This window comes from Archocentrus centrarchus, chromosome 21, assembly GCF_007364275.1.
Source record: "Archocentrus centrarchus isolate MPI-CPG fArcCen1 chromosome 21, fArcCen1, whole genome shotgun sequence".
In the NCBI taxonomy this organism is placed as follows: domain Eukaryota; kingdom Metazoa; phylum Chordata; class Actinopteri; order Cichliformes; family Cichlidae; genus Archocentrus; species Archocentrus centrarchus.
The window spans coordinates 15,559,976-15,573,314 of NC_044366.1; the positions used below are offsets into that span (position 1 = coordinate 15,559,976).

The 13,339-nt window shown below is 40.7% G+C and overlaps 1 protein-coding gene across 5 annotated transcripts; it reads right to left on the reverse strand.

Annotated features, from left to right (window-relative positions):
- Positions 1-1,159: 1,159 nt before the first annotated feature.
- tra2b (transformer 2 beta homolog) lies at positions 1,160-8,291 on the reverse strand. Of its 5 annotated transcripts, none has more exons than XM_030758543.1 (9): positions 6,139-8,290; positions 5,611-5,756; positions 4,058-4,197; positions 3,742-3,901; positions 3,443-3,631; positions 3,204-3,319; positions 1,916-2,044; positions 1,687-1,757; positions 1,160-1,604 (listed from the first exon to the last, which is right to left on the reverse strand). In XM_030758543.1, exons 4-9 carry the CDS (start codon positions 3,772-3,774, stop codon positions 1,594-1,596), a joined length of 549 nt encoding a protein of 182 aa, XP_030614403.1. In that variant the 5' UTR covers positions 3,775-3,901; positions 4,058-4,197; positions 5,611-5,756; positions 6,139-8,290; the 3' UTR covers positions 1,160-1,593. The 5 variants fall into 5 exon arrangements, with proteins under 5 accessions (XP_030614403.1, XP_030614404.1, XP_030614401.1 ...); XM_030758544.1 differs by having other exon boundaries at positions 6,126-8,290; XM_030758541.1 differs by lacking the exon at positions 4,058-4,197 and having other exon boundaries at positions 1,687-1,754; positions 8,147-8,291.
- Between the last annotated feature and the right edge of the window lie 5,048 nt (positions 8,292-13,339).

The following is a 13,339-nucleotide window of genomic DNA, read 5'->3' on the forward strand; positions in this document are numbered from 1 at the left end:
CATAGACCTACAAGTTGGGGAGGAGGAGGGGTGGATGGGTCATCTTACACCCCGATTTCTTGCGTCTCGCCCGGGGTAGGGGTCGGGTGGTTCCTTGGGGACCGGGCTGGTGGCGTCCTGGGGTCGCTGTTGGCCCTGGGGTGGTTTCCACTTGCCCCGCCTTCAGAGGGTGGGTAGCTATGGATGAATGTGTGTCTTTGTGTATTTGTCACCGTCTCCGTGAGTATGGGTGGGTGAGTGAATGTGTATGTATGGCATATCTGTGTGTGGGTAAGTATGTATGGGCATGTATGAGTATCTGTGTATAAATGTGTACACGGGTGTCTGGGTGTGTTTGTATGTATGGCTGGACCTGGGTCTGGGCCTTGTGCCTTGCCTCCTGGCCGCTCCTTGCTGGTTGCCTCCTCCCCCCTACCCCCCTGGGATGGGGGTGCCTCGGGGTTCCTGGGGGGGGCTGGGTGGTCTGGCGTGGGTGCTGGCCTGCCCCCCTTGGGGGTGCGGTGCGGGGCTGCGTTGGCTTCTTCGGCGGGGGGGGGGCTCTGTGGAGGGTCGGGCGGTCCTTGGGTGCCGTGGGCCCGGGAGCCCTGCCGCCGGCCAGTGCAGGGGGCTGGCCGCTGGGGGGGGGCTGGCTTCTCATCGCCTTGGGTTCCCTGGAGCCCTCGCTCCTCGACTGGGGGGGGCTCCGTCTGAGACCACCCTCTCCCGTCTGCTGGGGTAGGTGTGCGGTTGTCTTTGGACTGAGTGGCCGGGGGTCTTCCTGGCTCTTGGTGGGCTGCTGGTGGCCTGGGGTTCCGGGGGCTTTCCGTACCTGCCTCTGGCTTCTGATGGGTGGAGCTGCAGCGTTTTGCCCTCATTGGTAAGTACGTTCCATGACACAGACACAAACATGACACAGACACAAACGCCCACTCAATCACAACTCAACAAAATTGTTGGTGTGCGTAACATGCTTTGTTAGTTTTGTTTTTCACACACAAATTTATTTTTGCAAGTATTGATAGTATTTTTTTATACGTTAAAGTGATGAAGTATCTGATTAATAGACTTGTGCTCTTTCCCCTTTTTTTTGCTCCCTTTCTCTCTCCCTTTTTCTTCTCTTTATTTTCCTCTTCTTCAGCCTGTCAGCTGAAAACAACAACAAAAAAAAAAAAAAACCCTGAACTACACATTTTATCTTGTTAAAATTAAGAAGGCAAAATCCTGTAGAAATAACCCACATCAATACGAAGTCAAAACTTTAATACATTCATGTCTCCACTGCAGCATCCTTGGAAATACAATGGTCTGTTGTAGAAGGTATAAGTACTGTGAGGAAGAACACAAGTCAAGGTGGGAAAAACAGATCTGCCTTTTAATCTGTTCCACTAAACAAAAGTCAGACATGAGTATAACATTTACATCAGGGATTTCATATACACTTAAAATTCAAAACATTAAGGGACTGCTTTATAAATTATTCACTATACTTTATGTAATTTAAGCAAGAAGATGTGTGATGATTGGAGTAAGAAAAGTCAATCATATATCTCTCTCAAAAAGAAAGAAGAAAAAAAAATTCCTACATGTGCTTGGGAAGCGGAGGGACAGAAGTGCTCAATATCGACCTGTGAAACAAAACAGTGTAGTTAGATGATACATTATAACATCCCTGAATAAAACAGCTGATAATTTATTGAAATAACTTACGGGGAGAATAAGACCGTGACCTTGATCGAGACCTGTAAGCCCCTCTGTAGTATGGTGAAGGAGATCGCCTTCTGGAAAGAGAGAGTGAAGAAAGAAAAAAAAAAAAAAAAAAGAAACAAAAAAACAGTTTTTGCACTTTTGTCAGTTACAGAGGGGGATAAAAACAAAAAAAAAACACAAAACAAATACCACATGAGAATAAATTAACTGCTGATAGACTGAGAGTCACCTGTATGATCTGTAGTAGTCCCTGTCATCATAGCGATCATAGCCACCTCGGTCATATCCGCGGTCGTACCCACGGTCGTAGTCACGTGAGTAGCGTCGAGGACCACTTGGACCGCCTCCGCCTCCACCACTGCACAAAAAAAAATAAATAAATAAAAAATATAAGAATTCCCACACTATACAAGATCTAAATTTGCATTATTTTCACTCCCAATTGAAAACAAAATGCTTACACTGAGTGGTTGCTAGTGTTGGTAGGTGAAATTAGTGGTATATGGTGCTGTAGCAAGAACCATGTGATTGCTTTGGTTGGTAGTTTGCGTCGACAATGTCAGCCTGTCTGCAAAAACTTGCCAACTACTTGTAGAGCAGTAGTGAAAGTGAAAAGTGTGAACAGTCTGTTTCCAGTTTATGTTACACTTTTCTGACGTTTTACACAACTCGGCCTTTCAGGTCATATCTTAACCGTTTCAAGAATTAGATCTAAGTGCGCTATGGGTGCTTTCAGTTACTGTGGTCCTGTTCTTTGGAACAAGGTGCCTGCTGACCTGAGGTCAATTACAACTGTGTCTACATTCAAAAACAAACTTTAAACCTTTTTATTCTCACAGGCTTACACTTAACTGTGCGTGTGCACATGATGTATATGTTGACTTGCATTTTACTTCCTTGTAAAGTTTCTTTTTTTATTGCCTTAAGACACTGTACACCTACATCGTTTTAATGTTTTAATCTTTCATTGTAAGCCAATTGATTTTACCTGTAATGAAATGCGATATATAAATAAAATTGACATTGACAAGTCAGGGCATTCCATGCAAACTAGAAGCGACCGTGCCATCTGCTAGTGACCAATGCAAGGTTTCTGGTGCAACACTGCATAGTCACCAATTTCACCTAGCAACTGCCAGCAACCCCCAGCAATTTTTATGACCAGTAGTTGCTGACTAGTCTGTAGGCCTGTGTGACTGAGGCCTTAGGAGGCTTGATTTGTGTTATTTTTCAACTTGCCAATCTCTGCACTGGTTGCATTTGGACTAATTTGTAAGAGCCTGTTTCTATTTTCCGTCTTTTTTTTCTATTGTAGACTGATTACATGTTGAATAAAAACACTGCTTTCCATGTTTTAGTAACACTAAGAAATTTTCCAGATGCTTGAACGTGGTCATAATTTAGAGCTGTCTCATAAGCATTTTATCTTTCTCTTTGTTAAGAAAAAACAGACGTGCAGATCAGAACTGCTTTTTATTTGAATACATTTAACTATTACACAAAGACAGATTGCTTACTATGTGGGCCGTCCCATGTAAATTCCAGGTGTTGGGGTGTGGGGTCTTTTTGTGATGGAGAAGTCCACCCTGATTCTACGCCCATCCAGCTCCATGCCATTGGCTCGTTCCTTGGCCTAGAAGTAAATACATAAATTACACTTGCAAACCTTGAGAATTTGTTTTTTTTTAAATAAAATAATTTAAAAAAAAAAAAAAAACAGTGTGACACAGGGTTTTATTTATTATTGTTCTTGTACCTCTTTAGCATCTTGTGTGTTCTCAAAATATACAAACGCAAAGCCCCTGGAGCGCCTCGACTGCTGGTCATACACAATGCAGACATCCTCCAGGGGGCCGTATTTGGAGAAGACTTCTCTAAGATCCCTCTCTGTGGTGTACAAGCTCAGGCCAAACACTCCCAGGCAACAGTTTGGATCTGGATTAGCCTGTAAGTTTGAAAGATGTTAAGATCTGGATATGATCATTTTGTCATAAAAATCATCCATCAAACCAATGAAGTTTGTTTTTAGAGTTTATAATATTGCTAAGCACATACACGGTTGCCAATGTGCCTGCGACGATTGGACATGGGCGAACGGCTGTGGCTTCTGCGCCGACGCTCTCCGCTATAGGACCTACTGCGGGATCGGTGATGATAGGACTTTGATCGGGAGCGGGATCGGCTGTAGTGTCTCCGTGACCGGTGGGAATGCGACCTAGCGAGAGCGCGAGTGAGAGAGAGAACCCATATTCATATGTTCTCTGGCTATTTCCATGTAATTCTTCTACAAATTTACATTCGTCATCATGAAGATAACAGAGCGCACCAAGGGAAGCATGCAATACTTAAGATAATTCCAAAAATTCTGCACCTTGAGTGATTCAGAAGTGGAGCATTTAGTCTGTCTGGAGTCTTTTCTTTTGAAAACTGACTGGATTTACTTTGCCGTTCCTGTGCAACTTGAAGTGGCGTCTGTCAAAAATAGACCTGGTGCTATTTTGCTGAACGGTGCTGAAATTTGAGCAAGAGAGAGTGAGCGAGCAAGAGAGAAAGCTGCCTCTACACCTTACAAAAAGACAAAAAGAGGTCTCGCTCCTCTGGATGGAGGCACAATGAATCAGTCAAATGTCTTATTAGAGGTATTTTAAGTTGCTCCCTTATTTCCCCAAGGGGTCGCCACAGTGGATGGATCTGCAAGTTTGAGTTTACACAACCCTCCCATTTATCCGGGCTTTGGACCAGCACTAGGAGTAATATTACAGAGATGAGCAGATGTAATTTTATGTATGTCTATCCACTAATTTGACAGCATCCAGTAGATGTTCCTGGCAGCTAATTTAAAGATCATTTTAAAAAAAAAATAATTTGAAGTACATTTAAATAAAAAAAAAAAAAAAAAAAACCACACAACACATACACACACACACAACTACTCAGAGTACAAAAACAGTCAGAAAACAGTCAAAAGTGAGTATAGTCTAATGGACGAGGTAAAACAGTCCATACAAATACTGTGTGCATTTAAGAGCCATTTGAAACCATTAATCAGTTTTCAATAATCACATATTTAAATGCTGATGAAATGTGTGGCACTTTGCATCATGTGCAACAAACACCATGTCAGATTAATGTGCAGTGGGGCTAAACTTAGCAATGCTAGGAGCAGTGGTTTTCTATCCTTTGCATATTAACGACCACATGCCTGATCAAAATTGATGCACCCTAACACTAAATTGGTTAAATGCCAATTTTCTCTGACGTGGCCAACACACAACCGTTCCTTTTTCAAGATCAAAGTACAACAAAACCACACTGGCTCGCGCCGCTTTCCTGTCTTACTCACCTCGCTTGGTAACAACTTCCCATCAGTGTGAGTGAGTGAGTGAGTGAGTGAGTGAGTGAGAGAGTGAGAGAGAGTGTGTGCGAGACAGAGCCTGAACTGTTAACTTGTGTTGTGCATGAATAAAATATGTATATTAAGTTTAACTGATTAGTATGTGTGGGGGACCAGCAAGGGCTGCAACATTTAATCACTTGGCATCAACTAGGTGGGAATTTTACTCGGCCTAACCTACTGAGATTGCCGCTGCAACTTTTGTGGCACAGCAACCAGGACACTCATTCAGACTTGAAGTACACATATTTAGACCAATGGAAAGAAGTCCATGTGAATGTTTATTTAACTTGGAAGTGAAATTCTAGAGATCTTTTGCAAGAGTGTCCCGGGCCCAAACAGGAAGCATTAACCTAGCGTGTTTTGTCAATGGCCAGAGAAATGAAGAACATGTCGACTCCACAGAGAAGTGGCCTGTCTGGGTTTGAACCCAGGAGCTGTGAGGCACTGAACGCGGTGGGTAAAAAATGAAAATGGCTATATTCAGTCTGCCAACTGATAGAAGTGTTTTATGTCCGTGTATTACTCACCAAGATTTTGACTTGGACCGAGAGCGAGATTTGGAGTGGGAGCGGTGGGAGTCTCCTTTTGAGTGGGCAGGGGAATGAGCTGGGGAGCGGCTCACTGACTTCCCAGAGCCCCGTGGGCTCACGCTCCTGGATACAGAGCGAGACTCCTGAACGAACCACACACACCAACACACACACACACACACACACACACACTTATCAGCACCAATGAAGTGATCAACACAAACATTTGCCAAAATATTACTGTGTATTTAAGAATTAAGATTATCCTGTGAAGAATACAGGAAAGAAACTGAATTTAGGGTTGTGAATTAGGAATGCTGTGTAGCCATGGATAATATTAATGCAAACATATTGATGTCATAAGTAGTTAAATGGTGGGGGGAAAAAAATAAATAAATAAATTTGTCAGTTGAGAGATAAAATTGCAATGATTTAAACTAGTGTGTGTGTGTGTGTGTGTGTATTGAACAACAAGAACATGCACGCATTTGACAAATAGACCAGAAAATTACTTAGCGCAGTGACCTTATCCAGATTACTTCCTTAACTTCATTTCTGTAACTTCATTACTTGACATTATTCTTCTTTCTTCAATTGTCTTACTTCTTCTTACTTCCCCATCTCTCACACACTGCCCATACTTCTTCCCTCCTCATGTTTTAGCATGCATTCAACAATTCAGCTTCACACATCTGAGCTTCACATTACTGAAAATAAAGTGGACTTCTTCCGTATTTTCTTCGTCCAACCTTAACCTTTATGAAAAAGAAAAGGATGAAGAATATATGACTGCAATTAAAACTGCACGCTCATTCAACGTTTAATGTGTTATTATTATGAGCTTATGACATTAATGGGAACGTTAAAGACCACATTACACATATTGTCAGTGTTCACTTTTTATTAATATTCACGCTCAGTGGTTTTACTTTCACTCTTGTGTTTTACTGGCCACTTTTTCTCAGAACTTCCTCAAAAAACAAAAAGAAAAGTGAGGTGCAATAATCTTAAAAATTGCAACCAAAAACTGAAGGGCAAGGATGTGAAAGCAAGTTTAACTTTTTCACAGTGGTTTGATTTTGACAGACACTGTGCACGAGATTACCCTTCTTTCACAGTAAGCTTTCCCAAATGAAACCTGCTTACATAATTTCTGACAAGTGGCCTTTAAGACACCATAGGGCTCATCAAACCACTGACTGTGAATATTTTATAGCCAAGATTAAATGCCATCAACATTGTCTTCATTTTTTTTCTAAATAAATCTCAATATAAAAGTTGCCCCAACGACCTCAAGATGCTGCAGCCACTCATTTGTACTCACCAGCACGAAAAAAAAAAAACTGTTGTGGGCATGCCAAGACAGACATCTGTTGCTGCCTGATTCTGTTCATTTCAACTAATAATACATTATAAAACATATAAATTTAATATTCAGGAGGCAAAAAATTGTGGCTGTTAAGCAACAAGCAACCTGCCACTTGCAGCAACTAATACAAACCAGTTCAAAACATGGTCCTACAGGCAGAAAAATAAAGTTTCAGTTTCTTGCTTCCTAATCTGCCATTTGCCCTCACACATTCATTAACATGGGAATGCAGAGCATGATTCATAGAGATTCATTATAGAGACAAAAAGGCATTTCTGGAGCTGTGCAAGATGAGGGCATATTAAACAGGTCACTACGTGAAGGACACTGCTGCCAAGTGTTTTTAGTTTAGATATGCACACAGGTCAGTCAGCCCAGCAGGTATTGATCAAACCTAACCGCAGTGATAGTACATGTGGTGTACCATATATTGTTAGTTTACGTTGGTGGGCTGCATGAGATAATACAAATGAATAAAAAGGCGAAATCTTGAGGTCGTTAGTTTTGTTTCAAATAGCTGCCGTGCCTAAAAACTAAAGGCACCCACGATGATATTCAAAGATTAATATCAGCAAACGTAAAATGACAATTCAGTCCGGGGGTTCAGTTTACTAAAATATGACAAATAACGTGGATAAAATTTGTTAGTCTGTTCTCTTTGGCAGAATCCACGTCGACATAAGATATTTCATTTGGTTTCTATGCACAATAAGCAAGCTGAAGAGGTCTGAGAGCTTCGCTAACGCAAAGTTTTATCGCACTTAAAATTCACATGAAAAATACTTAGTGTTAACAATTACAAAAATGTAGTCGTAATGGCTGGACTGGCTGGTTAAAGTTTGTTTTTATTAACATCGCAGTCTCTGCACTGCAACCCCTCATTCAAACACACAAGGCATCAGGCCTAGCTTTCGTCTATAAGCTAGCCTTAGCCAGCTAGCTAAGGATAACTTAAAAAAAAAAAAAAAGTATTCATTGCGCATAAAGCCGTCTAATATTTGTACAAATTCCTAGTTCTCGACGGGAGAGCTGTGCCAACAAGGTAAGGTGAGCAGCATTAGCCAACAGTATGAAGAAGGCGGTTACCGTTACAATCTCAATGACAAGCAAACCAATCATTTATACGTTTAATGCATTAAAAGCTGTAATAAAGTTTATACGTACCCGGCCCTTTTCGTTATCGCTCATTTTTGAAACTTAATATATTGCAGACACTCTGCCCTGCTGCTAAACCAGCCAAGATTACTACGCTGTGTGAGACTGTGGCTCCACCCCCAGGTCTGCATCTAGAAAGATCCGCCAGTCTCAGGGCCGGTTCTGGGGTTTTTAAATGCCCTCCGAGATTTGTTCAGAGGTGGGTTGTCCTTGGGTAACGATTTTTTTTTTTTTTTTTTTTTTTAAAGCCCCATGCCCAGTACATGTGGACTGAAATGATGCTAACCAATCAGAGTGTTTAAAAAAAGAATCACATTTCAGTTCAAAAAGATGTGGGAGTCACTATCAAACATGATGTGAAGGACGGATATCCTTTTTCTGACACATGGTCACAGGAGCACAAGATGTGAGAAGAACGTAAGAGTATTTGCCCTGGTAATCATAAAATGACATAAAATGATGTATTTAAAATACATGTGTGTATGAAGTTGTAGAGAGGGGGTTTTGTCAGGTTTTATGAAGTTACTTATAGGATAAGGGTACCTAAGGTAAAGTAACCCTAACCCTAAAAACAAAGGGACCTGTTGGCCTATAGAGCTCCGTTGTCAGATGTCTTGTACAGTATGTGATATATTGGAAAATAAACTAATTTGGCTGTGGATTTTTTTCACAAATTTAAAAAACTTGTAAAAAATTTAAAAAAAACCCTGAAAATCTATCTGCAACATTCTGTAGACCTTTGCCCAGTTAATACTCATACTAAGTTTCAGAAGAAGTTGTCAACAAATAAGAAAGGAGTAGCGATTGACATGAAACATCAATGTACACTATTTCTTAAAAATTTTGAAAACTTGTGAAAAATCAAAAAAATCAAAAATCTATCTGCAGTATTTTGTTGCCCATGCCCCAATGAATATTCATGACAAGTTTCAGAAGAATAAGACAATAAGGGACAAGTAGGGACTGAAATTAATCATCATTGTACAAAAATTCATAAACCTTTTTTTAAAAAAAAGTCATAAATCGAAAATCAGTCTCACCTATTTTGTAGAGTCTTACCCAAAGAGTATTTGTGCCAAGTTTCAGAAGATTTCAAATATAAATGACTGTGGAGTAGCAAATTCAGCAAAAAGTTGACGGCTGGACACTGGACCTATATCAAGTAAATACACAAACAGTACTGCTGATATTGATACTTTAAACTTATAAAGCCAGCTTATATAGGCGAGAACAGATTGTTATGATTAATGAAATGAACCTTCATTAATTTGCAAATTCTGAACATGTTTTAATGACCACTAAATCATTGAGATTTTTACATTCCACAATAATTACTTAACACAACAAACATCTTTTAGCTTTTCATGTATTTTGAAACCTGAAATGTGAATGTGCCCATCTTTAAAGTGCTTTGGGTACATTTCTGTTGTTTAAATGTGCTGTATGAATAAAATAGGGCTATTATATTCAAACATAATATATTCAGAGGTCATGTTTGAGGTATATTTTTTCAGTTCCTGTCATAGTTGATTGTCAAATTGGACTCAAAGTGCAGACTCGTAGAATGACGTTCAGTGTGTTTTACAGTGAGGAAACAGCAAGAAGTATTCAAGGGAATTATGCAAGGCAGTTTAGGAGGTTCAAGGGCTTCAGTGTAGACTGGTCCAAAGTTTCCACAAACAGTTCCAGATAAAGGCTGATCCTCCACACAATCCCTCACCAGGACCTTCTCCCTGATGTCACAAACATGAGCTGCGGGTCTCCTGTGCAGAAGGGAACAGAAGTTCAGTAGTGGTCACAGAACACAGGCAGACAAACAGGAGGATTCAGCCGAGCCAATTACACTAAAGTCAAAGCAGCAGTCAGGCATTGAAGGAGTGCCTTCCTCCAGCTTAATTAGGGAGCCACTGATCTCATAACTCCTCACAGGTGTGTTAATCAATCCATGTGCATGAAGCTGGAAGAAGGAAGGCCAGCCCCTGGAATACAAGGTGTGGTTCACACACACACACACACACACAGGGAGAGAGAGCTAGAGAGGAAAACTGAGTGAATCAGCCAGGACTGGAGGACCATGACAGTTCCAATAAAATTATTTTTTAAATGCAATTCAGTGGGCTGAATATATTATGTGAATGTCTGAATACAGTCTATCAGTAATCAGTCTGCTAAAGTAACAACTATGATGACCAACACTGAAGAGCTGACATCAGTCATGACTGAAACATTACTTTCACCACTATATGAACCACCTGGTTATTCTTTGCCTCTCTGAAAGGACTGACAGTGGGCTCTGTCTCTGTGCTGGTGGGTGTGTCTGAGGGATTTCCTTCCTCCTGCTCATTCCGGGACAAAGTCCTCTTTTTTTAATGGTCTTTCATGTCTTTATATAAGTTGGTGTTTGCAGTGTTTTCATTTACAGCTGTAAAGTACCTCTACACATTGTTCTGCTTTCTCACTCACCGTAGCCGACATGGCTCAGCTCAGTGTCACCCTACACCTAAACACAGCAGAGCAGGGAGGAAGGGGTGGAGCAATGCATGCCTGCATGAGTGGAGGTGTTTGCACAGGCATGCCTCCTATATGATGAACAGGAACAACGCACTGAACTTAGAGGAGACAAACAAACTAAAAAAACCCATCCTCTCACGCTAGTATCGATCTGATACCAATACCAGTGTTGGTATCAATACTATTGATGTTTGGATCGACCCGCCCACCCCTACTGGACAGCTTGGTATCAGATCAGCTCCGCTGACAGTCGTGTCAGATCTATGAACTAATAAATTTCTTTATTGTTTTGTACCATTGTTGCACGGGGGCAATGAAAAAATATCTTTGAGTGGGGGGTGTCTGAAATATAAAAAAAAATTGTTTTGGTAATAAAATGACCCAAAGTGAATTAGTAAATGATGTTAAATAATTTTCAGCATATACCTTGAAAGTGTGTGCAGTAGAGGGTTAATTTTCAGCACCAGTAAGCTGAATTCAACAAACTGTTCAATATTCATTTTATCTCTTTATAAAACTGCTACTAATAAGAGTAGATGTTACAATTAGGCAATGAAAATGTGAAATAGGTATAGTAAAAACCCATCCATCCATCCATCCAGCCATCCAATTTCTTCCACTTATCCAATTCAGGGTGGGAGAAGGGACTGGACCCTGTCACAGCTGTCACGGGGCTAGATGAAGGGGTATAATCTGGACAGGTCGCCAATCTGTCACAGGGCTAACACAGCACGCCCTGCTACAGATTGACTTGACTCAACATGGGAAACCTCTCCCGGCCCAGACACAGAAAGGAAGACAGATTGATTTTCTCGATTCTGTGGGTGGTGGTGCATGGCCATTCTTACTTGGCGGAGCAATTTGTCTGTCTGTCTGTCATAGTAAAAGTGCCAACATTTTATCACAGTTTAATCAACCTTCCCAGAAACAATTGTGAACAAAATGTGCATGTTTTTGCAAAAAGTTCAAACTTTTCAGAGGCTTTATACAAAGTGCTAGTCCTATTTTACTCCTAGTTTAATGACTTCATCTGCAGGTTTTCAGTTATTTTTTTCTTGTTCAGTGAGAGAAGTCTTGTCTATTTTGGGCCTGAACCAGTGCATTAATGTCAGAGCCAGAAATGCAAAGGACAGCAGACAGGTTATCATCACAGAGAGGATCTGTATCTGGATTTGTTAAACTTCATCACTGAGAATGTTTGTTCACACACAAAGGTAGATCCAAAGAGAATCCTCTTCTGAGCATAGGTCCTTATGTGTGGAAAGTTCTCCTCTTTGAGAGAAGAATAAAAACCCAGCAGTGATGATTTTTCTGCCTGTAGTAAATCCAAAATACGACAAATTGTCTGTGGTTCAGTGCTCTTGCCCTGATGAACTATTGTAGTTACAACAACAACAGCATTCATTTTTAGCACTGAGTTACACATTATACACCTCCTGGTATATAATGCACTGAAAAAAAACCAAAAAAAAAAAACCCCAAAACAATTTCAGTTCTGGGTTCATTTCAGTCACTTTCTTGCATTCGCTTCAAAAGTCCAACAATTTTTCCCTGTCGGCTTTGTACAGACATTAGTTGTAACAACTGCCAGTTTGTCCCATTTCAGCCTCAGGCTATCAAAGCATGCAGCTACCTGTGTCGTGGACAACTCAGCTCTCCTCAAAGCGTCTTGTTACGGTTCACCTGGAGAGGGGGAATGATTCTTTTTTTCTCAGGGCGTATTAACGTGGCAGAGTCTATAAACTCCCCATCAGAGAATGGCATACTGTTTTTAGTGGTTTTGTGGGATATCCCAAAGTTGGTCTTGACTGCTTCATCCCTAGGTGTAGAAAACATTGTAAAAAGTTCTTGTTGCTTTTGCAGCTTATCAGAGTGTGCGGTGGTGTGTAAAGATGATGTGTAAAGTAATGTGTGTAAAGGCTAGACTATGTATAGGGCTGAGATGAAGTCTTACCACTTGAACATGTCTTTAAAAAGTGTTTATAGGTTATTGGTCAGGTGAAGGACAAATTTGGGCTACATTTTATTTGAATGCAGCCTCTGATAACAATGGTACCCCCCCCCCCCCCCGCAAAAACTGGCATATTTCACTCTCTTTTTGTATCTGATGAAGCTTGTTGACACTACACTGCTGTAGCATTAAACTGTGCAGTCTGACACACAACATGATGCCAGTCTATGTACCCCTTACAGTAAAGTTGACCAAAACTTACCTTACTGTAATGTTAAGCTAACAGTTAACTACTGTACATACAGTCACTTCATTGGTCACACCAACCTAGTATTGAATTGCAGAGGTGGGAAGTAACGAAGTACAAATACTTCATTAGTGTACTTAAGTAGATTTTTCAGGTATCTGTACTTGAGTATTTATTTTTCTGACTACTTTTTTCTTTTACTCCCTAAATTTTTACACAAATATTCGTACTTTCTACTCCTTACATTTTCAAAACAGACTGGTTACTTCGGGTTTAACATGTCTGAAAGAAGTTTTTGTTTCTGGTCACTGTGTCGTCAAACCGTTCTGAACCTAAATGATGGAACAATAACACATAAGAGACAGTCCTTCTGGCGTACCCTCCATCATGCACGTCAGGAGGTTCAGTTAGCTTTACACAAAAATAGCTGGTAGAAACATCCTCCAAAAAGCTACTTTTACTTTCTTACTTTGAGTACATTTCAGAGCCTGTA